We start from the raw sequence: 26,387 nt of genomic DNA, 5'->3' as shown, positions 1-26,387 counted from the left end.
ACTCTCTCTGCCCGATCGACAGTGATCCTGCCCCGGGCATGCTCGCCTACCACTGGCCTGTGACAGTCACCATTTGAGGATGGCTCTCCAGCGTGGCACGGCAGAGCTGCTCCAGGGCCTCTCGATCCTGCATCAGCTCAAGCTGCTTCTCTGAAACAATCTGCGCCGGCGTCTTCCCTTCACTCTGCCACAGTTCCTCAAACACCTGCAGTCAGAGGGGGAGAGGGAGAGAGAAGCCAGCGGTGGGCTCTTCAGCCAGCTCCACGTGCTCCTGTGAGAACAGCAAATGAGCTCCTAGCTGGGTGGGCCTGCCCAGAGCCCCACCTCTCTGGAAGCATTCAGAATAAGCTGTTCCGGAGGGTTCCGGACACACCCAGAGTCTCCCCATGCTGAGCTGCTCCCTCACAGCATAACTCTTGTCTTGTAAGATGGAGGGGCCTCCCTGCTCACCCAAACTCTGCAAGGCCCGGGGCACTGGGGAGGCTGGAACCTCACAGGCCCCTGCTGAGGGGAGTCATGGCCAGGCAGGGCTCTATCTGGGAGCTGGTGAATTCATGAAGTGAGGTGACATTTTGGTGAAGGACAGGGCCACACAGCCCGCAGGAGGTGGCCACTGCTCTTAGCTGAAGTCCAGAAAACGGGTCCTGCAGGGGAACATGGCTTCAGGGAGGCAAGAAAGTGACTGTGGTGAAAATACCAAAAGGAAAACACTTAAAAATGCAAATCCCAATCCCCAGGGTCCCTGGCCACCACCTGTATCCCCTACAGCTGGGTAGGAAGCTGGACCTGCGCCCGGTTGGGATAACTAACAGTTAATGGTGTGTTTCTACTTAAAAAATGATAACAATGCGCCAAACTTAACAAACTTGGAAAAAAGAAAACATTTTCAAAGAAGGTGTTTCCTGGGGGTTGTTCCTGCTCCCCATCATTCTAGCATAAGTTAGGAGGGGCTTCCATCACTCAGCCCCCTGGACCCCTCCTCAGCTCAGTCTGCCTGGGCCTGGGCCCTGAACTCTCGCGATGGCCACCCCCTGAGGGCCGGCCAGGCGCCACTCCTCTGGGAGAAACAGCCGGGCAATGGCGAGCACACAGCAAAGCTAAGGAAGGGGCGGCTGCCGGGAGCTTGCGCAGGGCAGTCTTTCCTAGTCTGGATCCACCAAGCAGGTGTCGTGGCCCCCAGCGGCAGTGTGCCTTCAGCTCCACCCCGTGATCACCACCAGACCATGCCTCGACGGGACGCAGGCGGATTTGGCAGGAGCTTCCGTTGATTCCCCTGTGGGGGAGCCCCCTGGCTGCCACCGCACAGCCCCTGGCTGCTTGGGGAAAACCTGTCCCTCTGCTCTTAGAAAAAGACTGAACCCACATGCCTCCACCTCAGCAACTCAAATCCTTATTCTGCCTGACAGTGAGTAAGGCCTCACGGGAGGGGCACAGAGGCAGGTAAGAACTTTCCTGCCCGCAACAAACATCAGTGGGGTGTCAGCTGCGCAGAAACTGTAGGACAGACCCATCTGCAATGCGCATGGAACTTGGGGGGCTGCCAGAGCGAGGCTGATGTTTCTCTGAATTTACGCTGAAAATTTTACAAAACTTTGCTCACTGAGCAAATAAGGAACTACAGACAAGATAAAAAGAAGGCACCCGTAGGCCCATCTCAAGACAACCAGGGTGAGTCATTTTCCATCTTCTTGTTTTGTAACATTTGCGATCATGACCTAGAAATGATTTGTTCCGGCTTTTGTTCCACTTACTGCACAGGCAGCTTCTTACAGGAATTACCCCTAATACCCATCAGCTATATTAATAGGAATTTAATTCAGCTTCCCTCACTGGTAGGTATTTTGACTTTGACCAGTGTTTGCTGGTCGGCGTCGTCTGCAGAAGTGCTGGCTGAACATGTCGAACATTCGGGACCAGAGTGGAGCTCTCAAGAAATCCGATCTCTGGCTCAGAACAGAAAGGTCTTGTTCATAAAGCATCCACATAGTAACTCTCCACAGGAACTACGGGGCGCACGGCCGGGGCTGGGCTGCAAGCACAGGGCACACCTGGGTGGTCTGTCCCTGGCCCCCGGCAGCTGGAACCCGCAGGCACAAGGCTGGCTGGGTTCGCCTTCGTTTGTCCAGATGCCTGAACGTTGGCCATGTCGGGCAGGCGGGGATTCCCGCCAAACCACATTGCTCAAGAGACTCAACACAGAGCTAGGGGGGATGCTTTGAAATGCGGAGGGAGAGGAGGCTGGATGCTCCCTGAGAAAGTGGGGCAGAGCATTAGGGGTGCACAGCTGCAAGGTCAGAGAAACATTCCTGCGGCCTCAAGCAACAGACGGGAAGCCGGTGGCTGCAGGGTTCTCTGTTCTCCGAGTTAGAAGCCATTAGCCCAGACCCAGCAACCGGGGCAGCACTGGGCTCCAGCTGTCCAGCCCTCCGCCCCCCACTATTTAGGACACAGACGGTGCCTCTCAGCTCCATGCCAGCAGGGTGGCTGCTGCTGAGGGGGGAGAGCCAACTCCAGGCGGGCTCCGGGGGTTCCTGTGGCCCTCTCACTGCAAACATCGTGGCCTCTGTGGCGGCAGTCTCCTTGCGGTACAAATTCTCGGCTTTTCTCTGTGTTTACCTGCCACCCTAGCAAGTGCTATCCTGGTGCGACTATTCCTGGCTGGGCGGGGTGATGCTGCTAGGCCCTGCTGTCCCCCATCCCACACGCACACGTAGCGGGATTCTGTGCCGGGCTGGTCCTCCGAGTTCCTCAGAGCCACTCATACGGTATGATGGGAACCCCCAACCACCCCGACTGCCAGTTCTGACACAGGGGACCCAAGTCACGGGCCCCTTCCACTGCTACCCAACCTTTCTCTAGCTAAAGCTATTTTTAAAACATCTGGAAAGAAGGGTGACGGGGAGGGAGAAGAGCAGGCAGGTCCCTACCCTGTCGCTGCCTGAGCTGGCATGTTCAGGGGGAGAGTGTGGAGGAAAGACCAGTTCACAGGAGATGGCAGGCGGGAGCTGTGGCAGTTTCAGAGAGGGGCGCCCCCTCTGGTCAAAGGCAAATTACTGTGTGAGATCATTCTAGAAAGCACAAAACATGGACACACAAAACAGGGCACGGTAAATGTGCGAGGAGCAGAAGCAGTAGAATGGAGTAAAAGGCATCAAGTATCATTCGCGACACAGTTTTACTGTACGACATAGAATGTTTTCCACATTAAATGGTTTTGGGTGATTTCTGTTTGAAGCAGACTCCAAAGTCGACAAGAGGAAATTGGTTAGATGGCACATTGCATGTGGAAATGTGATTTCCATCTTTCCGGAGCCCCAATCTGGCCCCGTTCCAAAGGAAAACACTCACCAGACAATCCCTGAAGAGCGGGTCTGCCCACCATCTCCGCACAAGGGGAACCACTCACGCCCTGCACGGTTTTCCCCTCAGTCACAGGGGCTCCCAGGATGTTAGCTACCGGGGAGCTGTGCCCTTGACGCTGGGAGTCTGCTGGTCCTTGGGGAGGGGAGGAGGCAGGCTGCCACCTCTGCTTCCACAAACAGAACTGGCCTTGTGCGAGCAACGCTGATGCTCTGTCTCCTGTTGTCCTAATAACACAGAATCTTTGAATTTCTTTTCGTGTTTCTGAAAAACAGCGCTGCTTCATGGCAGCCACCTCTTCATTCTTCTGGACCCAGGGTTTTTTGTTTTTTTTTAAAGATTTTGTTTGTTTATACAAGAACCGGGGTACAGGCCAGACATGCGGGAGGGTGAGCGGATTCACCAGAGACAGAGTGGGGAGCAGAACAGGCAGACTGACCGAAGTACACTGCTGAGGGGAACAGCGGGCGAGACAGGAGAGGTCTGCTGCGCCATGTGGGTTGCTCTGCGGCTGGCAGGGATTGAACCCGTGCTGCAGAGGCTGCGGACAGCTTCGCAGTGCTGCGCTCAACCGCCTGCGCCACCAGGGAGGCCCAGACCCAGGGGTGTTAAAGGGAGGAGGCTGTCCCTCTCAGAAGCCTTGGGGACACCTGGGAGGAAGGTGCAGGGAGATGCATAATGAATGAACATCATAGGTGATGATGTGAGGGCGACACGGTGGAGATGGATCAAGGACGAATTAGAATAAAGTGGGAGAGTCTTTGGAATTCTGAATGTTCTCAGGACAGGACGATTCTTTCTGCGTACCTGTTACCCTGAGGGACAGTTACTGGCTGACTTTCCTCCCCACCCCTTGGTCCTCCATCACTGTGGTGATGCTTCTGTCAGAGGAAGCATCAGTGCCCTGGAGTCTCTGTTCTGCCTGGGCCACTCTCGCTTGCAGGGGGTCTAAACCCAAGGGCTACTGAAGTAGCAGAAGTAACAGCAGTACTGGATACTTCTGTTAAATTCAGTAGTGATGAATTGTAACACATTTTTTCTTGAAAAAAATACACTATAAAAATTAAGACGCAGATGCTCGATGTAATTAGTCATTAGGAAAATGCAAATAAAATCCACAGTGAGATATCACTTTATACCTACAAAGACGCTGACAATAAAAAACATGAACAAGACAAGTGCTGTGAGGGTGTGTGGGGGGGTGGAACCCTCATTTGTCACTCAGGGATTGTAAAATGGTGCCGTCTGGCGGTTCCTCGAAATATTAAATTAAAATTACCATATGATCCAGTAGCTCCATTTTTACATCCAGGAAATTTGAAAACATACGCTCACTCAAAAACTTGTGCACAAATGTGCAAAGCAGCATTATTCCTAATAGCCCAAATTTGGAAACATCTCAGATGTCCATTTATTGATGAATGGATAGACAAAAGGTGGTGTGTATCCATACAATGGAATATTCTTCAGCCATTAAAAGCAATGGAATACCAACACGTGTCCCATCAGGGATGGACTTTGAAAACCTTATGCTGAGACTTTGAAAACCTTAGGCAGACGCAAAGGCCACAAAGCTGTATGAGTCCATTTAGGTGAAATGTCCAGAGCGGGCAAATCCAGAGAGAGTAGAATTGTGGTTGCCTAGGGCACAGAGTTAATGGGGAGTGACTGCTAATGGGTGGGGAGTTTGTTTTTTGGGGTGCTGAAAATGTTCTGCAATTAGATAGTGATGATGGCCGTACAACACTGTAAATATATTAAAAACCAATGAACTGTACATTTGGTCAAAAACAAAAGGACACTCTAACGGAAGTATTTCTCTGTCGTCACATCGTCCCATCAAATCATCTTTCTAGTGGCATAAACATATGACATGCCTGGAATTTTCATCCAATATGAATGGTGGTTTTGTCAAGGTGGTGGAATTCAGAAATCTCTATATTTTTCTGTACTGCTTAAATTCTTTATAATGAACAAATGTAATTTTTTTTAACCAGAAAATCAGTAAGTGATTTTCTTAAAAAAAGTAGAAAAATAGAGAGGCAGGCGCCCCCCAGCAGTGGCGGAACCAAGGTTCCCTTATGTAGCTACGGACCTTCGTCTCCTTTCTAATCAGACTGTTATGTTAGTTGGGTGGCCCCCCAGAAGCTGGGATGCACCCGGCAGGTGATAGAATCCAAAGGTGTCTCCATCTGTATCTGAACCAGCTGCCAGCAGCCCCCAGCAGTTTTCATCCCTTCCTGCCACTGAAACTTTCATATTCACTGCATTAGGATTTTTTTTTTCCTCTTTCTGGTGGGGCAGGATGAGTAGGAAGGAGGAAGATTTTTTTCCCTTTCATTTCAACTGCTACAGTTCATCTGCTTTTATGTACACATATAGTTTTTCCTGCCCTCAGGCCAGCCAATCTTTCTGCTATTGCTGAGCATTGTCATAAACATTTGTATTCTTCTGACATGCAGGCAACCAAAATCCTTTCCTAAATGTGGCGTGATCCCTGTAGGTGACAGCCTCACTTGGTGGCGGGTAAACAGAGCCCTTATTACTTCCTGTCTCCAGTCTCACTGCACAGAGCAGCGTTTGCTCCATGTTGTCTCATAATTAGCCACCAGCACTCGCTTTTCCAAAGCCTCACTTTGTAACCTGCCACTGCTGTCGATGTGTATAAATATTAAATGCAAAAGGCACCATTAAAATAACATTAAGTTTCTGGCTGAAGCCTTGACAGCCCCAGTAGCTGAAGCTGAGATCAGGTGGTGCCTTGGCGTTCCTCATCTTTCTGGAAACTGGTTTGTAAGAGTTTACCGAGTTCCAGGAATCTTTCAGTCCCCTAAGATTGGGAGGTGGAGGTGGAGCTGAGGCAGAGGCCACCTCTGATGATGACCCTACTTTTCTGAGTTTTCACTGGGCACGTGTGTGAAATGTCATCTGCTAAGCTGCCTCACCCTCCTTGCCAGCACTCCACAAGGACAAACAGGCGCCTGGCACTGGCTGGGGCTGCGGAGAGAGGCGCCAGAGGGTAGGGAAGCACAAGGAGACCGAAGCCCCCATGGGCTGCAGTGCCCCTGTCTTTTACATAAACAAATGCTCGGGAAACATTTCTGACAAAAGCCAAACAGAAAGCATTCCCCCTGGCTAGCCGAGATGAGAAGCAGATACCTGCACTGCACCTACTGGCTTTATTTCATTTGCTAAATGAAATGTTCCTACCTTTCAGAATAAAAGTGGCACTTACAAGCATTTAATACTTCAATTATGAGATCCACTGAGGGATGGCACTTGTGTCACACAGAAGCTCTGGGCTGAGAGTGGAGCAGTCAGAAGCTTCAGGAAGCGTAGACATACCTGTCTGGCGGCGGCTGAAGAGATGGCTTTCCTGTCCAGCAGGTCGAGCAGCTCGGCCAGTGTGGAAGGCATGATGGGACTAGCAGCCCCGAGAGGGAGAGAAAAGAAATCACGTTTCATACTGTCAGCAGATCCTCGATGGTCATTCAGAGCACTTGAGTCGTGGATTTACAAACTTAAACCCATACCCACAAGTGAAGGTAATAGGCCAACTGGGCTCGATTTATGTATTTTGTTTTTAGGTTCTCACGTTTTTGTGACTACTGTTGTTTTTCTTTATTTTACCACCCAACAAGAGCAGGTGTTTGGCAGAAGTTGTAGCAACACACAACTGCTCAGTTTAATTAGTCAAAAAAAAAAAAAAGGAGGTAGCTGCAAAATTCATGAGCCATGATGGGAAAAAAGGGGAAAAACCAAGCCAGTAATTAAATACTTCCCACGGAAAGATCAGCCTGAAATCACTCCAAGCAAAATTGCTAACAAAGTCACTTTTCTGAGTGCTTCTGTGCAAATATAAACTCTTTTCAATTGTTCAAGCTTGTCTTTAATGACTATCAGCCACGTCTTCAGCGTGCTCGTGGGCATCTCCACACTGTTCATTCCTGCAGGCTCACGAGTCCTTTCTGGACACACAGGAGCCCAGGATGCATTACATCTCAACTTCTAGGATGTGACTCATTTGCCAAGATCCCATGATAGTAAATGCCAAGGTGCAACCAGACACATGAAGAGTCATTAATTCACACTCAGGGGCAGGGACTGTGGGGGGAGCAACTAGATTAGTGGAAAGTCAAGACTGAATTACAGACTCTCTCTTTTAAAATAGGTGGTTTTGCTGCTCTTAAAGACATACAGCAACGAGGCTAATGAAACGCTGTCTGTCTGAGGTCACTGGGGGACTAGTTTTAAATAGATAGGAATGACTTAAAAATAGCACGTTAGTGTGTCTGTAAATGAAAGCTTTTGAAATGTTTAATGCCACTGGAAAACACCTTCTGTTTAAATCTCAGTGCTGATCATTCACTATTAATTTCCTTGCAAGCTCTTAGATAATAAAAAAGAAACTACCATTTAGTCCCTATGCCAATTTCCATGAATTCCAAACCAACAGAGAGTGTAAGTTTACCAGGCCTGAGTTACTGCACTCAGATTCAAGTACAGTGAAACCTCATTAGGGCTATTAATTCAAAACAGGTGACACACCGAGGCGGCCCATGGTCCAGGGTGTTTGTTTATTCCAAAGTATAGAGACAGGCAGTTCTGAGTGCGAATTAGGTTTGGAGAATATCTGTGCTATTAAGGTCCCATCCAGAGTACCTGGGAACCACCCTGACGACATTGCAACAGGAAAGGGGCAGAGGGCTGGGAAATAAAAGAGGTAACCTTTTCCCAACTTCCCACCCAGACTGACAAATCAAAAGGAAGTGGATTTCTTAAAATTGCAGGTTTTGTGGCTGCTCTGCAACTCTAGAAAGCACCAGGCCAACTAGAGTGTGGACTGTGTGTAAGACCCATTATACTGAAGTTGAACTACATTTCTAGAGCAAAAGAGGGGAGCCCTGCTCCCATACAGTGGGTGACAGGAGGGACGTGAGGACACAGGAGACAGAAACACATAACTAAAAAGACTTTTTCACCTAATTGACCTTAATTTGTTAGTCAGGTCATAAATATATACTATAAATGATCTCCACTGACCTACTAGCATTTGGGATTTCTCAATCTTGCTCGTAGCCACAACGTTTGACGCACAGGAGGCCAATAATTGCATTACAGAATTCCTCCCACCACCAAGGAGGGCTATCTGGTATAGTGTCTACACTGCTTCCGGATAGGCCAGTGCTGACCTCCAAGAAGATGGTCATCGAGATCAGTATCTGTCACAATGACCCCGGAAGGCCCCACTCATCAGTTAAATAAACCATAGGATTGGGAAATAGAATGACAGCAGAAGCACAAGCCACTAATTTTTTTGCTACCAGGTAACACTGGCTTATGGACAGTGACTGTGTCTCTACTAAAGAAGAATCTGACACCCACGGTGTAACTTTTATGTGTGTCTCTAAGCTTACAGGAGGGGGATGGGTCACTTATTCTCTGAATTTCATTTGGGCTTTTATTGTCTTTCAAGATTATAGCCCCAGCTCTGGCTTGGATTCCAGGAGCAGATACCCTGACATCTGCAACCATGTCCCTGCCCCCCTCTGTGAAAAATGCTGCCTATCTTAACCCCCAAGGTCATCAGGGGCCCAAAGCCCACTTTCACTGCTTTTGTTAAAATGGGACACCAGAAATTCCTGGAGGAAGACACAAGGACTCGGACTTCCTGGCGGCTCTTGCTGCTCAATAAACATTTTGCTTATCTCAATAATTTCTTAGCACTCCTACCCACCCCCAAGCTACTGTCCATGCCCCTTCTCAGCTCACACCTGCACCTCCTACTTCATCAGGACATCAGCTGGTGCAAGATTCAGAATTTTCTATGGTGCCTCACTCTTAATCCCATCACTTTCCACTCCTGGGATCCCACTCAGATCTACCTCCCGCCTCCTGTGGCATTAACATCACACCTTCACGAACACTCAGGTCTCCCGCAGTCCAAAAACCTTCAACCAATTTTGCAGTCACTTGCTTCTGCCTGGATTCTTAGTTTTACCAATAAAGATGGCGCATGAATACACTGATACACAAATAGAGTCCTCCCCAGGAGACAGAGGACCTCTGAGGACAGGCTTGTTCACCCCTAGAGCTCTCCTGTTCACCCTCCACTTTCCAGCTCCACTCACATAGTCAGTGCATTTTTCTGCTCTGTCCACCCTCTGCTCCTACCAGCTGTGCTCCTCCCTGAGCTAAAACCCTCCAGTTCTTCACCAGACATGATGGAGGACAGCCTTAGAATCAGGAATTCACAAGGGTTGCTTGTGTCTCACCAGAACAGCCTAAGGGGGCACAGGGGAAATAGAAAATGAGCCCTGTCCTATTTCATCCACTCTGGGCAAAACATTCATCATAAAGGAGGAAAGACAGCTCAGACCCCACTCACCTCTCACTAACAGCAAGGTTCCGTTGCTTTAAAGAACCCAGGAAAGTGTTGAGGACCCAACTGGTCACCGTTTTGGGCTCTGCCCTAGTTTCTTTTATCACATTTTGGAAGAACTCCAGTAGGCCAACTTCATTCTGTAAAGAAAAGAAACAGTATAAAGCCTTCCCTAAAATGGAAGATCAGCATTCTGCAGGCAGATCTGAAACTGTCGCCCCTGCCTCCTCTGAGACACTGACTTACTCTTTCCTAAATGCAGACATGACACCGGAAAACTCAGATTGCTCTCGGCCTGTGGCAAGTATCCCACATCTACCACTATCACTGTGTGTTTCCAGAGCATTTGCTTAAAGGAATGAACTGAGTGCAGAGAGCACTGACTGTGTGGGCCCCAGGGGGGCAAATTCACCGTCCCCCAAACTGGCTGCCTCAGCTTCCTGCTGGGGCTCGTGATGTGGGCTGGGTTTAACTGGCCTTACTCTTTCTGGGCCTGTCCTCTGCTGGGGGGCTAGCGATGGCGAGAATAAGGCAGCAAGAAAAGCAGCCAATCAAGAAGGAACAGAGTACTCTGGAAAACCAACAATGGATCATCACTGTGTTCACCTTTGCATCACCCTGAGAGGTGACAGAAATGGTTTTCAGAATGAAGATGGACATGGACAGGCACAGTGACCCACTTACTTCATATGACTGGGGGAGTCACAGCAGCTTTCCTGGCCTCTGCAGCCCAGCCAGGCACACCTGACCCTGTCTCTCACCCAGTCCTGTGATAACAACCCGTGGGTGGCTCATCCAGGAGACTTTGAAGAAGACAACTGATTCCCCCCACTGGACAGTCAGCTCTGGGTGTCACGGGCCACCTTGTCTTTTTACCACCAGAGCTAAGTCATGGGCACCAGTGGCGGCAGCCTGGTGGCTGTCAGTGGGGGATTCCACGGCTCTCCCCACCTGTGTCTTAAAAATCACATACGAGCACTCATTCCCATCATTGCCATGTTCCCCCTTAAGAATGAGATCTGCCGGCAGCACAAGAGTCACCTCAAGGCACCGTCGCATCACACACCATAGCTACCTGCCAGTTCAGGTCGGTATGGCAGAACCAAGAACTTTAGCCAAGTCTGCCCTTGTTTTTTTGGTAAAAATAGAAAAACATGTTCTGCTCACATAGGGGCCTCAAATTTCCAAACACCGGGAGAAAATATTTTAAGTAGTAGATTTCCTCTGCCTGTCGAAATTCAAACCATCTTCCTTGAAATATTCCTTTATAAGTTCTTACTGCAGGCAAGGCTCTCACCCTTGCTTCCTTGCAGAAAGCGTTCACTAACCTAAAAGAACTTTCTGGAAAAAGTAAGATACTGGAAAGATGTGAGACATACTAACAAACATGCTCTGAGAGTTTAGCTGTACCGTAGACACACAGGCACAGCGGTGCTAACGTAGAAATTCCATAATAACAAAATCTGCATGCCCTTTGTAACAGCTAAATTCTCTGGTGACAAGCCTACTGAATAATCCCACAATCATCTCCCGAATCTCTTTTCAAGCCCCTGCTATTATTCTGCTCATGCTAAACCAGGGCAAAGGCCACCTTGGCAGCCCAAGCTTGACTGCAGATAAAGGCAAATCCAGACGCAGGCAGAGGCGGTTCTGCCTAACTTATGGAAAAGTATGCAAACTTTGGCGACAACACACGAACCACTGGGGAGGCAGAAAGCCACTATCTGGCCCAAATCAGACGGGCAGAATTCCCTTTGTTCTACCCTAGACAAGCTGGCCGGCTGGCGAAAAGAGCTGTCAGAACTCTCTGCTTTGCCAAGGAAAAGGTTTTTCTCACTCCACCTAGAAATATTGCACTTGAACTCGCAGGCTTGGCTGAGTGGCCGCGATGTGATGAATATCCACTCCTCTACCCTTGGGTGGTTTTTTTATTGGATGGATAACACGGCCAGTCAGATTTCTGTTTGTCTTCTCGTGTCAGCGCTGTGATGGAGCCTCCTGGGCTGGGACTGTACTTCACTGGGGAGCCGGGCTTCAGGACGTAATGGGAAGTGGATGTGATGGTCGGCGCCGGTGAGGGGGTGAGCGATGAGGAGCGGGGGCTGCGGGAAGCTGACGATGATGAATCAATGAAAAGTCACTCAGGGACGGCCTGTGCTGGCTCTTCAGATCAGGAGCCCTCTTTCAGGAGCAAACCCACACAGCATTCAGGGGAAGGTCGTTTTAGTTTTCCTGCGAGATTGGCACAGGCTCATGCGCCTGGCGTAAGGCCCACAAGTCCCTGGTGAACGCAGCAGTGCAGTCATCTGATTTCTCAGGGAAACAGTGGAACAGTAATTCCCTTAAATAAAAACAACCCCTATTAAGAGCCACACAGAAAGGTCACGCATGAAGGGACCCTTCACATCCTTGTCACAGGCAATAAGCAAATGCTGGCCTCAGTACCCACGTCCCCGACATCAGACCACTGAAACTTCAGCCGCCCGGTGCGGCAGGTGCCCTGGCCGACTGTGGCTCTGAGCGTGCCTTCAGAGACAGCTAAAACAGGGGGGCCAACAGGTTCTGTCTTTCGTGTTAACAGCAGACAGTCTTTACAGCTCTTTGGCCAGGAAGCACTGTTTTCACATTCTAATCAGATTTCCCAAAGCATTCAAATACACCCAGGGCCGATGCCAGGTAACGTCTTAGGCACAGACAGGAAGCACCACTGCTAAAGGGTTTGTCAGTTGGTCAATGCAGGTGTGAGATGAATCAGAGGGGTCACCTTGTCTCCACCACCTGCTCTGGAAAGAAACCCCGATGCTTGCCCCAAAGTGGTCTCCTGCTTTCTACCTTCAGAGCAGGTAAAAGGTCGGAACACTATGCAGTTGGAAGAGGATGAAAACTGCTTTCTCAACTGCCATTCTTTTTCTAAGCCACACATCCTGGGAACCTGATGATAGGGCAGAAATGTGGCAGGACTATCTTTAGCAGCAGAATGAAACCCGAGAGAGACAGCTGGTGGCAGACTCAGAAAAGGCCCACAAAGCGCAAGCCGAGGAGCAACTGTATGTGCGGGGCATGCGCTAGCAGCTGCAGGGACCTTGGCTCAGCAACCTGGGGTTGGTAAAGGCTCTCGAGACTATTTAGGGTGCCTGCTGGACATGGAGACCAGCAGCCAGCCCTGGCGGAGCCACATGTGGCTGCTGCTGCTAATAATAATGATGATGATGATAGGTTTTCAGCAACAACGGAAGGTACCAGGCACTGGTCTAAGGACTTTCTCTCCATCAAGCAGACCTTTCTTCTACAGAAGACACTGATGCACAAGCTTGCTTGAGGTCACACAGCAAGAAAAGCAGGGCTGGGACTTGAACCTCTGCAGTACGCTCTTTACCACCGGGCCTTGCTGCCTTGGATGAAGGAAATCTCTATACCTGCTTCTTGGGGACTGAAGCTGAGCAGCTACTGGTGCCAGGCATGGCATGAAACAACTAGCTCATCCAAAGACTGCACTTCCCCACCACTGCCATTATTTTATTTGATAGCTGCCAGCTGTTCAAAGTTCTTAACATATTAAAAAATGTTGCAAAGGCCCTCAGCAATTAGCTTGGAAATTAGGAGAAAAATGGCAAGTTCACTTTCTGCCTTTGCCAAGGTATGCCTAGACCACGTGCCACCCTCCATTGTGGCAGGCCACACACCTGTTTGCAGATCAGAGGACAGGGGCACACACTGCCCTATGCTGACAGGGCTTCCGGGGCTGGGAAGGCGGGGCTGTTGCTGCTCTGCAGCATCTCCTTCCTGCCCTCTCCGCAGAGAAGTTACACTGAGCATGTGCAGACCAAGACACCGCCCAATACTATCAGCAGTAGCTTCTGACATTACAGATAAATCCCAAATCACTCACAGCTTTGATATTGAGCATACAAGGTGGCAGTGCATTTTAACTTCTTTAATATGGGGAACTCATGTGGGGGTTTAGACCAAACTGGGCAGGACAGGCACATGGTGGGAGTGGCTGACTGGACAGAAGACTCTGTGCCAGTAGACTTGACGACAGCTGCTTCAACGGAGGTGTGTGGGGTGAGGCTCCCCAGTTATAAGGCACTTGATGGAGGTGCAAATGGGGTCGGCAGCCATTAGCCAGAGTGTCTAGGCCTAGCAGCCACTGAGTATTTCTGCAGACATAGGAGGAGGCCACATCTGCTTGTCGATGGTGGCTGTGTTGTTCCCTCACTGTTCCTGTGAGTCTGGTCCTTCTCACTAAGTGAGACAGAAAGAATAATCAAAACTTCGTGAAAAATGGCCCTGGAAATAACAGGATGTGCTAGTGCTGGGATGGAGGTAGAAATTCAGTCAGGAGGCCCCAGAGGGCAGCAGTAACGTGGACACACACACGCACGCACGCACGCACACACGCACACGTGTTAACTCATCTTCAGTGGGGAAGGCAGAATCCTGACCCAACAACGCCCACTTTCAAGAACGCGGGGACCTGCAGAAGCGCAGAAACAACAGGGAATGTGCTCTAGCCGGTCTCAAGGGATACACAGCGCCAGAGGTCTGCAGTCCTATTTTGGGACCCACGATTTCCTCAGCTGGGTCATGTTCTTCCCAGCAGGGTTTGGGAGCTGCTAGAATCTGAACAGAAATCCTGTTGCAACAATTTCACTTGTGCTACTACCTAAGTACGACATCGTTCCTGGCAGAGGCAGGAAGTACACAGATCTGAGTTCAACTCAGGGTACGGGTTCAATTCAGGGATTGTTCTCACCAATGGGGGTTTAGACTAGAGTGAAAATGAGCTTATATTCTCCGAGATGCAGTAACTCTAGGAGAGATGTTGAGGGAAACCAATTTGGGAATAAGACTTTCCCTTAGATAATCAAAATTCAAATAATTCAGGTAATAAAAGTTGACAGCAGACAGGCATCATTAGAAGATTCCATCTGCAAGAATGGGATGCAAGAAGCATGTTGTCCAGAAATTCTGATTACAGCCCCACTTCAGTGTGTCCACAGTCTCTGTTGTCCAGTAGGCTCAACGTGGAGGAAACTGATTTACGCAGAGCAGGCTTCTGGCTGGAGCTCACAGTCACAAAAAGGCCGTGTTGTTCATCTCCAACATCAGACTGAAACCGAATATGTTCTCATTGTCCCATGAAGGAATCATTCCACAAACAGGAGGTTCAGGCTTGAGGGTGGGATAGGGACAGAAGCCAGGGCTGGACACTCAGGACGTGACCGCTTCTGCGCTTTTGCTCAGGTGGGCCCCTGAGGGGTAAGCCCAGAGATGCCGCACCTCCAAAAGCTCCTTGTTGCTTGCATATGAAATAAATGAACTGTTGGTTTTGCAGGGATAGAATGAGAAGCTGTATCTTTTGATTTAACTTTACCAGAACAAAATATTGGTTATTTTTTCAGTGCATAGAGTAACTGAAAACACCTTTAAGCTGGCAAGCACTGGGTGCAATTTTATAAAACGAAGAATAAAATCAATTTCGAAAATTGCATGGAGCCGAAATATGGTGAGCAATGATGTTGACCAAATGAATTTTCCTGCAGCAGTAGTTAGGAGGTGAGTGCTTTGCTCCTCAGTAAGTCTGGGCAGTCGAAAGCCAGTCATTGTGGCCTCAGTGCTTTCTCCAGCTATCAGCCTTAAAGCAGTGCTGCCTAGGGGACACACAGCTATTTATCATGGGAAATTATTTTATCGGCCACTCATCCAGAAAGAAAAGAAGGCCATTTTCTGCTTATTAGAAACTCAACGCAAAACTCCTGGAAAATAATGTACTTGACCACCCTCCTCAGTCATGGTGTCTTTTCTGCTTCTTTGTTCCTTGGAGACACCCTAACCCTTTCCATGATGTCAGAAAACAAAGGATTACAAGCTCAGGTGGGGTATAACCAGCCAGGGAAGATGAAGTTGTTCAAGACTGCACATCTTGAGGCTAACTAAACACGAAGAAAAACAGACACATGTGGCAGCCCCAGCCATGCCCAGGGGGGTCGCCGACCTCTCACTGGGGCCGAGTGAGGCTCTTCTGGAAATTCTCCCTCACGTGGCCCTCGAGGTGCGAGCAGCTGTGGGCGCCCGTGCTCCTTCCCTGGCTGAGTATTCTTGGGAGTCTGCTTGGCTGTATTTAGATTTTTTTTTTTAGATTCAGCGAAGCTTCTGCTGTGTCTATCGTCTCTGGAGTAAGAGAACCATCCTCCTTCCCCTTCAGTGGAAGGGTAACAGCTCCTAAGGGCCAAGGCTGAGATCTGGATTCGGGACTGTCTATCTCTTAGTGTTTTAACCCGCTGCCCACTCGGGCCACGCAGGAGAGTTCATGCAACATGGAGAAGATGAAGCTCTTCCACTTGAAAGCTGCACAGGGCATGTGGTGGGCTCCACAGCCGTCAGGAAGCGCTGAAGGGGATGCTGCGCCTTTCCTCCACAGCTCTCCCCAGACTGACATCTCTGCATCTCCTGACTTCATGCGCAGCTGCTGCCCAGTGAGCTCATCTCTGTTCTTTACCGAGTGACGCGTGTGCCAGGCTGCTTGACACCAGGCACTGCACGCTCGCCCTGTGCAAAGACTCTCCTCGACCATTCAGTCAGAAGGAGGCGTGAGATCAACACAGAAAGTTGAAGGGGGACAACCAAAGACAGCTGCAAAGGGAAGCAAAATTTCTTTTCTGACTTACATTTCTACTTGGAAAATGAACATAATTTCTGCTTTTCATTGGAGTTGACTGATTTTCACTAAATTTGGTAGACAGCACCTGATGTTTATTTATAGGACAGTCTGGCATCTTAAAAACCAAGAGGGGGTGGTCAAGAGTTTTAAATGTACGGATGTTCTATGATGGTGCTTCATGAAGTACTAGTGGGACTGTATAAAGCATTAATATTAAAAAAATAAAAATTCTATTTTGTTAGTGAGCCCGAAAGGCAAGGAACTTGAAACATTATCCTAGGACTGAAGCTGGCTCCCCTATAGGTTTGGGGAAGTTCCTTGCATCTGCTACTCAACTAGTGATTGTTTCTCACCTGCTAAAATGGGGAGAACAGAATCCACCACGAGTTCTCTAGAGTTTCTCCACCCAGGGGAGGACCCCACGGGCATTGCGCTGTGATTCTGAGCTGAGGAAATGCACTTGCCTGTCATCCTGATTGTGCTAATAATAACTCTTGGATGTACTGACTCTGAAGACTTGCTCTGCTGCTACACTGTCACTTATCAGAATCCTAATATCTGATCTTAGCTTCCACATTTCTAGTTCTTAATCTCCACATATGAAGTTAGAAATCAACCGGACACAAGATTGGGAACCAGACACAAGATTGGGAAGTGAAGTTAGCTACATAGGTTGAAGTTTCAGCTGGGCAAGGTGCCTTTCATGTGGCCAGAGGAAAAAAATAAGGAAACAGGCTTTCTTTTGGGAGGGGATTATCCAGAGGATTTCAGAGAGAAAATGAGAAGGTAGATTTTCTTTAATGTCTAATGAGACCAGTAGGGAATCCAAGAGTCAGGGAGACCAAGTGACTTGCATCTGGTCGTGGTACAGGGCATGGTTGAAGCAGGTATCCAGGTCTGCTCCCTTAGAGTTCAAGGACATGTATATCACCTTCTGATTTGCTGGGTTGTCAAAAGAGTGATTTATGTATCTGACCTTCAGAAACAGACACTTTCGTCAGAAACACCACTTCTCCCAGGACTTCCACGAATATTGTCACAGTATCCCATGTGCTCAGCCATTCACTGAACAAAAATGCACTGAGTGCCTACTATGTGCCAGACATTGCAACAGAGAATACGGTACGTTAGAACTCTAAATGTCAAAGAGAAATTAACAATACATAATTCAGTGCTTACTGCCCAGTAAGATGACACAATAGATTAAGGACTAGAGTTAAATTCTGAAGTTTTTGTTATTGTGGGTACGGGCATGTGTGTGGGGGTGGGTATGTGCTTAATGTTTAATTTAATAAGCAATCCAAAGGCACAGAGCATGGAGTTGAAGCTCTGCAAGGCACACCTCCACCACTGCTATTTATTTAATGAATACTCCTGGGCACTCTTTAAATTGAAAGATGGTTCATTAGATTTGTGCATCTGCCCTTCTCAGCAATCTGTTGTGTTTCTGATGAAGGCAGAAAAAACATGAACATATCATTTTCCGGTATGTTATGAGTAACTCAGCTTCCAATGATTACCAAGTCATAAAGAGCTCAGGATGCCTAATTTCAGGAAAACAATTTGTCTAAATCATTCTTTTCCCATTCCTATTGAGTTCTCTTCTCACTCATCTTGGAAATTTCAAGCACCAATGCTTAAACAACAACAACAACAACAAATCACCTAATATATTATCTGTAAGGTACAAAAATAAGCATATTTTGGGCCTCCCTGTTGGTGCAAGGGGTTAAGCACAGCACTATAAAGCAATCCGCAGCCTCTGCAGCATGAGTTCAATCCCTTGCCATCCAGGGAGCAACCCACGTGGTGCAGCAGACCTCTCCTATCTCGCCCGCTGCTCCCCTCAGCAGTGTATTTCAGTCAGTCTGCCTGTTCTGTTCCCCACTCTGTCTCTGGTGAATCCTCTCAGCCCCCGCATCTCCAGCCTGCATAAATAAATAAATCTTTTTGAAAAATAAACATATTTTTAAGACCTCAACAATTAAGTTCCCTCAAAAACTGGTTCAAAAATCACCTCCTGCTTGAAGTTTCCCCCTCTGATTCCAATTCAGGCACTCCCTGCCTTTTCTGGGCTCCACCCTACATTACTCATCTGTCTGTCGTGATCTGTGCTGGGGGCTGGTTAATTGTGGTGCTATGTTCTGGAAAATAGAGAAACATCTTTTAAAAAAATCTTTGTCCCTGTCTCAGTAACTGCTCCATCCAAGGTGCTAATAAAATGTGGAACTGAGTAGATCAAAGGCCCTAACCTGTGTGTTCAGTCTTGGGCATGTGTCAGCAAACATTTGTCCCAGGCACCCCGGTTTTGGCAACAGGGAGGACATGCAGGTGGAGCCTGGGAAACAAACATGAGTGCAAAATGCCCCGTCCCCAGAGAACGTGTGCTCAGGGAGGGGGCACACGCGCCACCACAGGCGCACCGGGAAGCTCCGGAGAGAGCGAGTTTCCATGCTCGCCTTGATGAGGAAGGACCGTCTGTTTGAGAGGCAACTCTGGAAAGTGCCTGCACCTCTCTATGAGGAATGTTGACAGACCAAAGAATTTTTAACGTTATATTTAGTGAATTATTCTCTGAAATCACTGTTTTGAGCAAAGAAATGGCCTTAAACTGATGTTCATCGTTACCTCCAAGGGTGGTCTTTGCGTAGCTATTGAAGACCAAATGGAGAGAGGCAGTGCGCGTCTTTGAGGCTGACGGCCTTGGCCCCTGTCCTTCCGTCCCCTATGTAAATTGGCATATATGTTACAGTATCGGGGACTAAAATTTAGCATTCACTATTTAGTCTGAAATTTATTTCAAAGTGGATTGGAAACGCAAGTGATCAAAATGGTAGGGAAGCTACATAACACTAAAACTCAGTTTTGTTACATCAACCTAGGAAAGACATGAGCTGTGAAGAGGTTTCAGTTTCAAGTTCAAGGGCATCCTGTATGAGATGCTGACTGACTGATTCACACAGCGATTTGGCATCAAGCACTGTTGATGAGGTCGTCTGTGCTGAGTCACGGAGAGTAAGAGGGTGAAACAGCCCTCGTCTTCGAGGCGCTGAACAAGATACACCAATACGTAAAATACAGAGCGAACTGCTGCAGAGCAAGGGCGAGAGAGACGGCAGCTCAAAGGGAGGCAGGGAGCAGCTCAGCCCAAGTATGAGAAAGAAACTAGCTGATGGTCCCCAATCATTACTGGTAGGAGCGGGAGTTTTCACATGAGGCTCTCTGGATAGTTCTCAAATTAGCTGATTTACAGATGACATCTAAAATATTCTACTGCCTACCCTGTGCCAGTACTGGCTGCGTTGCCGTTGCTATAAATCAACACAGAAACACGTACATTCTAACAGCCCTATATATTTATTATCGGTCAATTAAAATGCAGAAGTCCAGAGTTTCCATAGGTCCTGCTGCCCCAAAAGGTGAGTGTGCCAAATATCTAGTCCTTGAAAGATGCAGTAGCAAAACCTCCATTTTCTCCCCAACAGACAAGTAAAAGAAAACTGTAACAAACACTTTTCTGAAGCCCTGGCCCTTGGATGTTGCCATGATACAGGAAATTGCATAGCTCCTGGCAGCTCTGAGAAAGACGGAAAATCCCTAAGTAGATCTCAGTGGTGTCAGATTCTCTAACGGCATTTTAGTCGCATCCCCAAGCCTCAGAGGCCCCACCTGTTAGAGTTTTCAGCGTTCATGTGGAATACAAGTTTTCCTAACAACTCGTAGAACCACCATTGGCTTCTGAGAACCTAACTTCCTGCCAGACCCATCATGGTTCAATATTACCAGTCATCTAGAAACCCTTAGATTGATTTCCCTTTGTCCTGCAGACACATGGAAAACGCCATTCGTGACATTTAGACTCTTTCAGGTCTCTACGACTGCTCTGAGCAGAAGCTCATTTCTATAGAAGAAATGACTGACACGAGATGCCGCCGAACTTGGGTGTGACCACAAAGGATGACAAGCAAAGGTCATCACAGAAGTGTCTGTGCTTCCATGGAGGAAATCTGCCCGCCCTACCCAAAACCCTGTGGGGTGGTGCCCAGACTGCCCAGCAGTCTCTTTAGCCTCCGATCCATCCTACCAGTAAGGCGAAGCTGTGTTCCGGCAGCATCCCGTACTGCTGAACGAGCTTCTCTCGGGTCACTCTGGGGAGCTCAGGGAGCTGCTCCCGAATCTGGTCGATGTTGATCACCTGCTGCGGGTCGGCACCGGCGGGCAGGGATGCAGAGTCGTACAACTGCAGTGGGGGCAGGTTGGGTTCGGGCATAAACCTGGTAAAGAGAGGACATGGGGCCAGATTCTGAAGCATTTAGTTTAATAGGAAAAAACCCCAAAACAACCTATCACCAATATGCAAGTTTCTGTGTTTCAAGGCCAGGTTACTAGCAAATATTTTCTGATGTCCTGTCATGTCAATCGCCCCCCCCCCCCCCCATTTCCCAGGAACTGGTCATGACAAGTGTAAATTTCAGGTGCAAGCCACCAAGCCTGCTACTCTCCCTGCTTGTGAACCAGTGATGAGTGAAAAAGGCTGATGCCACAGTGGGATGGACAGCAACAGCTACACTGACACCTTCCTGACTTCACAAAGGCAGGGTGGGCTACGCTCACCAGCTTTGTATGTCAATGCCTCATCTTTGCGATCTGCTAAACATAATGGGGAAAATAGGACAGGCTCAGTTTATATTAAGCCAATTCTTATTACTTGGTTTATTTATGGGTCTCCCAGGAAGTCCCACTTGTTTATTAATTACATAGCATCACGTGAGATTTGAAAGAAACTATTCTTCCTTTCGACATAGATAAAATAGGAAGCCCAGATTTCCTACCATGTGAGAACAACAATAATTAAAAGTAGTTCATAAAAACTACCCAGGCTCATTATGTTGATCTGAAAGGGGATTTGAAAGCTGCCCCAACACCAAAATATGTAAAAGTATTTTGACAAGAGGAGTAACCACCTGTAGTCTTGCTTTCCTTCTTTGTCTCTCATCGACACGGTACACCTGTGACAGAGAGAAAACATAAAGCAAATACTGCAAACAACTAGCAAATGTGGGTGACATGCTACATACTATATCCTATATGTTGCCACCAAAGGACATAGGCAAATTCAAGCTCTCCTTGGGGAATACTTTTATGAATATTTAAAAAATACTGAAGGAGAAATGTTTGGAATGGTAATTTAAAAAAAAAAAAAAGAAATTGCTTTAATGTTTCCAGCTTTTACCAGCTTTGACTTTTAAGCTTTTTTTCCACTAAAAGCATAAACTCCTCAAATTTCAGAGTTGGAAAATTAGTTATCTTAACAACATAAAAAGGCGTCTCTACAACCAGCTCTAAGCTTTCTTTGACCTCTACCTTAAGCTGGTAAAGCTTAATCTGGTAGAATTTCAGGAAGTGAAAATTCTGGTTGCAGAGCAGGGGGAGGTAGAAGCCAGGGAAGGGCTGGGACCTAAGTGTTGAGGTACACCTAAGTGTTGAGGTGCACATGTGGGTAAATTCGCCCTCGTACCAGCTCTACAGATTGTATAGGATCAATGGAGAGTGTGGTGTGTTCCTGACTTTACCAATGAGGAAACTGAAGTGCAGAGAACCTAAGGACCTTCTTTTAGGTCACACAGCTGGTCTGTGGCTGAGGCCAGTAAAGCCCATCCCACTGCATTCAGGGTATTTGTCAAAGCAAACTCACCCCAGTTTGTAATCAAAGGATCGAGTTTCATTCAGAATTTCACCTCCATTCATAAGTTCATTGATTTGCCTTTGGATCTCATAATCTAAACAAACAAAAAAAAAACCCCAACATAGTAACTGAGCATTATGTTTTGATTTCTTTTATACAATCAGGCAATAATTAGAAATCTTTTTCAATCTTTAAGTCAAAAAAATTATCTAGAAGGTATTTGTTGTTCTTCATGCTAAGCGTCCCCTCACCAATTTGGGTTATAAGGGTTATTTGTGACCCACCCATTTATGGATTCAGAACCATGAAAACTCAAATGGTTATTATGTAGCCACCAAGATTTGGGGTGGCTTGTTACACAGCAAGAGGCAACTGATAGAAAGAAGTACACGAGGAGTAACAGCTGACATTCACCTATAGCTTTGGCCAAGAACTTGGCGCTGTTGAGATTCTTCACTTCAGTTCGAACACCCAAAGGCTCCCCAGGGTGATGCACAGATATATTGGCGTCCACTCTCAACTGGCCCTCTGGAAGGAGAGAAAAACGATGACTCCATAGACACTCTTTGAGGCAACATGGAAGGCGCGAGAGCATACACGCCTTGCAATGTAGCTCCAGCAACCTAACTCAGAGCAGGCACAGTAGGTCCTGAAGCACATGGCTGGTACTTCCTCCCACTGAAGAGAATCATGGTCCTGAGGCAACCGAGGTGTGTGTATGTATGTGGGTGTATAGAGCTGCTGTGTGCGCTTGTGCACATGCTGAAGAGAGGAGACATTCTGCATATGCCAGCTGCGGAAAACTAACTTCTTTTGTGCCAAATAAGAAAAACAACATTGTTAAAATGGAGATTTACTCTGCAGTTTCATGCTGAAGTTTTTTTTCAGTGTCAGCGCTGAGTTGGGGAAGGTCTCGGAAATGATTATCTGATAACCCTACACTGCTCTCCAATGGGATGTGGATTTCCCACAGTGATTCTAAGAGATTTATAAGAGAGTCCTTGAGAATTTACAGCTCAAGGGCAAGAGCCAGAAATGTGGGCATTTTCCCTCCTCCCTCCTCCAGGTTCTGTGATAATCTTTTCCTTCCACAAACATGATGCTGAACCCTCCTGACTGATGTAAGGATTTGCTGCAGCGGTGGAGCTGACACGAAGGGGAGAGTCGTGGTGGGGCTTTGAGGGAGCTGTCCCATCCTGGGAAGACCTGCACTGACCCTAAGAGCCCCCGCAGACTGGAAGCTGCAGCTTGCAAGGCAGAAGGTGTCAGAGGAGCAGATGCAGAGGCTCTGGCGGAGGAAAGAGAAGCATAATCCCAAGACAAACAGGGAGGCCCTACTCTAGGGATGTTGCTCTTCCAGTTATCTTTTCTTTCCTACCAAAGTCATTGATCTCTCTCTCTCTCTCTCAGCATTCCCTTTGATAGGTACAGACACAGTAGTATTTGGGTATCATTACTAAGGTTAAAAATGAAGCCTGCGCTCCTTGGCCAGCAGACAAGTTTGGAAGGTTCAAATGGATAAGGGGAGTGCATGGCACTGCCTAGGGAACGAAGCCATTAATTCAGATCACGAGTCAGGACACGCCCAAGGCTAGCTATCCCAGCCAATCTGTGATGCCTGGAGTATACACAGCGCCTTGGGTCCTCTCTCAGCTCAGAAGACCTTTCCTGGCTTGCCCACTGCTCCTCTCAGGGGTGTATTTCAATAACTCCCCCCTTTCTGTTCTCCTCTTGTCTCTGGTGAATTCTTTCACTCCTGAGCCCCTGACCTATACCCCGATACTTCCCCACTACAGCCTTTAGTGAGGCTGTTTTTTCATTAAAAAACCAAAACCCCAACACTCTCTCCATCAGCTATTCAGCCATTGTTTCTCTGCTTCTTTTTAAAGCAAATCCTCTCAAGTTTTGTTTGTTTGTTGCACATATTGTCTTCAGGATCTCACCTTACTCTCTGAAATCCATTTTCCAAAGAGTGGCCAGAGGAGTTTTCTAAAATATTAACCTAACTGTATCATTCCTTTCTCTAAAAGGCCTTCAATGACCTCCCACTGCGCTCTCCCCATTCTCAGTGATCGAGCCCTCACCGACCTTTCCAGGCTTATCTGATGCCACATTCCATTTTTCCTACATGCTTCTTGTTACCTATGTGACCTGAGTATATTTGAACCTTCTTCTCAGATCAGGGATTTTGCCTCAGCTGCTCCCTGGAAGGATCACTGCCAATCCTGCCCTGCTGGCTGCGACCTGAAGTCATTCTTCATTCTCAAATAAATCTGGCCCACTCTGAGAGGCCTTCACCTTCTAGCGGTCTCCGCTAACACAGCACCCTAGTTTTCCACTGCAACTGTTTTTGTTTTTATGCATTTATCTCCCTCATGAATATGAGCTACCACAGGAGGAATGTCTTTTTCATTGCTCCATTCACAATGCAGAGCTGGGTCTGGCACACAGTAATTGCTCAATAAATCAATACCTTGTTGAATGAGCCAAAAATCTGGTGTTTTCTGAGCAATGAGTAAGCAAACTGGTTACTGTCTCACAATGAGTTCCTGATGAAGGCTAACATTGTATTTGAAAGGGACAAATCTTGCTGGAGTCATCTGGAAGGTGCACTCTGGTCAAAGGAAAACTTCTAAAATATGGCTGGGCCAAATCTCAATACTTGAGAGACAACTTTCTATTGAACTCAGGGAACTGTGAACTGGACCTCACCTGCTTTTCAAAACAAAACCATCTTTCATAATTTAGAACACAAATTTGAAGAAGGAATAAAAGCATGTATTTCAGTCTCTCCCAGAGAAGACCATACTTCATAAATGTCTGCGAGAATCATTTAGTATCCCGTGGTGTTAAAAGAGTGTTCACTAGCCTGGATTCAAATATAGTATCAAACATGAACAAAAGACATTCTATCCAGTGAAGACAAAATACCTTTTAAACAAATTAAGTTAAATTGCCTCAGGTACACAAAAGCCTTACCAGTCAGGTTTACTTCAGTGCATTCTGCAACACTGAGGGAGGCCTTCACTCACATATCACGAGAATGTTTTCAAGCTCAATTTCTACCTTCTAGAAGTAGATTTATAACAGCCTCACTAAAAACCAGCACCACCGAGCACAGTGATGCAGTGCAGCACTCATATATATATATATATATATATATATATATATATATATATAAATATAAAGCATTCACACCAGAAATATAACATTAGGACCAAAAGCTTTCTGTAAACAGCAGAGGCCTGCAGATTTAATGAGAAAGTCTGTTGAGCTATCTTATTCTGATCACTGAATACTCTCCAGAACTTAAATAACAAGGCTGATGGGGAAAAAAGAGACAAAATTTTATTGACCACATTTAAAATGACTTATTGTTAACAAAAGCACGCGCCGTTTGCTGAGCAGAGGCTATTTGTCAGGACCTGTGACACGTTTTATGTGCACCATGACGTGCGTTCCCTGTAATATAGCTTTAATGACAAAACCATGTAGATGACCTTCAGGCATTTCAGACTTAACATATCCAAAAGGGACTTCAGATTCTCTCCCACAAAGCTGCTCCTCTGCTAGTCTTCCCTGTCGGAGTCCAGTGACAGCGCCCAGCCACCCCAGCTCTATGTGAGACTTGGATGACTCCCTCTCTTCTTCTGCGTCTTTCTTCCCTTCTGTACACAACATTTGGGGGCTCATTTAAAAAGTGTGGAAAGCTTAGAGAAGTCACACACCTTGCCCAGCTGTTGTACCCAGAAACAGGAGAACAGGATTCCAACCCAGGTCTGGGCCCTCAGCACCCACACTCTCCTACACTGCTCATCCCTCGGTATCCATGGGGACTGATTCTGGACCCCTTGGATACCAAAATCCAAGGATGTGTTAGCTCCTTATACAAAATGGCTGAGTACCTGCATATAATCTGCATATCTTCCTGTGGACTGAAATTATTTCTAAACTACTTATGATACCTAATACAATATAAATGCTGCATAAATAGTCACTATACACTATTGTTCAGGGGATAAGGGTGAGAAGAAAGCTGTGCGTGTTCAGTGGAGAGGCACCATCACTGGCCTAACGATGTAGTATGGATTTTCAATGCGTGCCTGTTGAGTTGGAGGGTGCGGAAGCCACGTGTGCAGAGGGCCCACTAAGCTGTCTGTCTGTGACAGTCACGACACGCCATGGCTGCCCTGGAAGCAGCATGGAGCAGAGCTTAGAGCGATGGCTCAGAGTCAGACACTGGGCTCTCTGAGCCTTGGGCAAGTCACTCAACCTCTCTAAGCCTGTTTCCTCAC

At 47.5% G+C, this 26,387-nt stretch overlaps 1 protein-coding gene across 1 annotated transcript in view; it reads right to left on the bottom strand.

The window, feature by feature from the left end:
* Positions 1–26,387, bottom strand: part of GATB (glutamyl-tRNA amidotransferase subunit B) — a gene marked incomplete at both ends in the record, with an annotated part of 57,826 nt that overhangs the window by 2,012 nt on the left and 29,427 nt on the right. Inside the window, 7 exons of the mRNA XM_084245592.1 lie at positions 71–205; positions 6,706–6,784; positions 9,749–9,882; positions 20,491–20,680; positions 21,371–21,415; positions 22,102–22,186; positions 22,507–22,620. Coding sequence (XP_084101718.1) covers positions 71–205; positions 6,706–6,784; positions 9,749–9,882; positions 20,491–20,680; positions 21,371–21,415; positions 22,102–22,186; positions 22,507–22,620 — 782 coding nt within the window. The remainder of the gene's footprint in view (positions 1–70; positions 206–6,705; positions 6,785–9,748; positions 9,883–20,490; positions 20,681–21,370; positions 21,416–22,101; positions 22,187–22,506; positions 22,621–26,387) is intronic.

Source organism: Talpa europaea, assembly GCF_964194135.1.
Source record: "Talpa europaea genome assembly, chromosome: 10".
NCBI lineage: Eukaryota > Metazoa > Chordata > Mammalia > Eulipotyphla > Talpidae > Talpa > Talpa europaea.
Note: the sequence above shows the minus strand (reverse complement) of the source record. Positions and strands in the feature narration are given on the sequence as shown.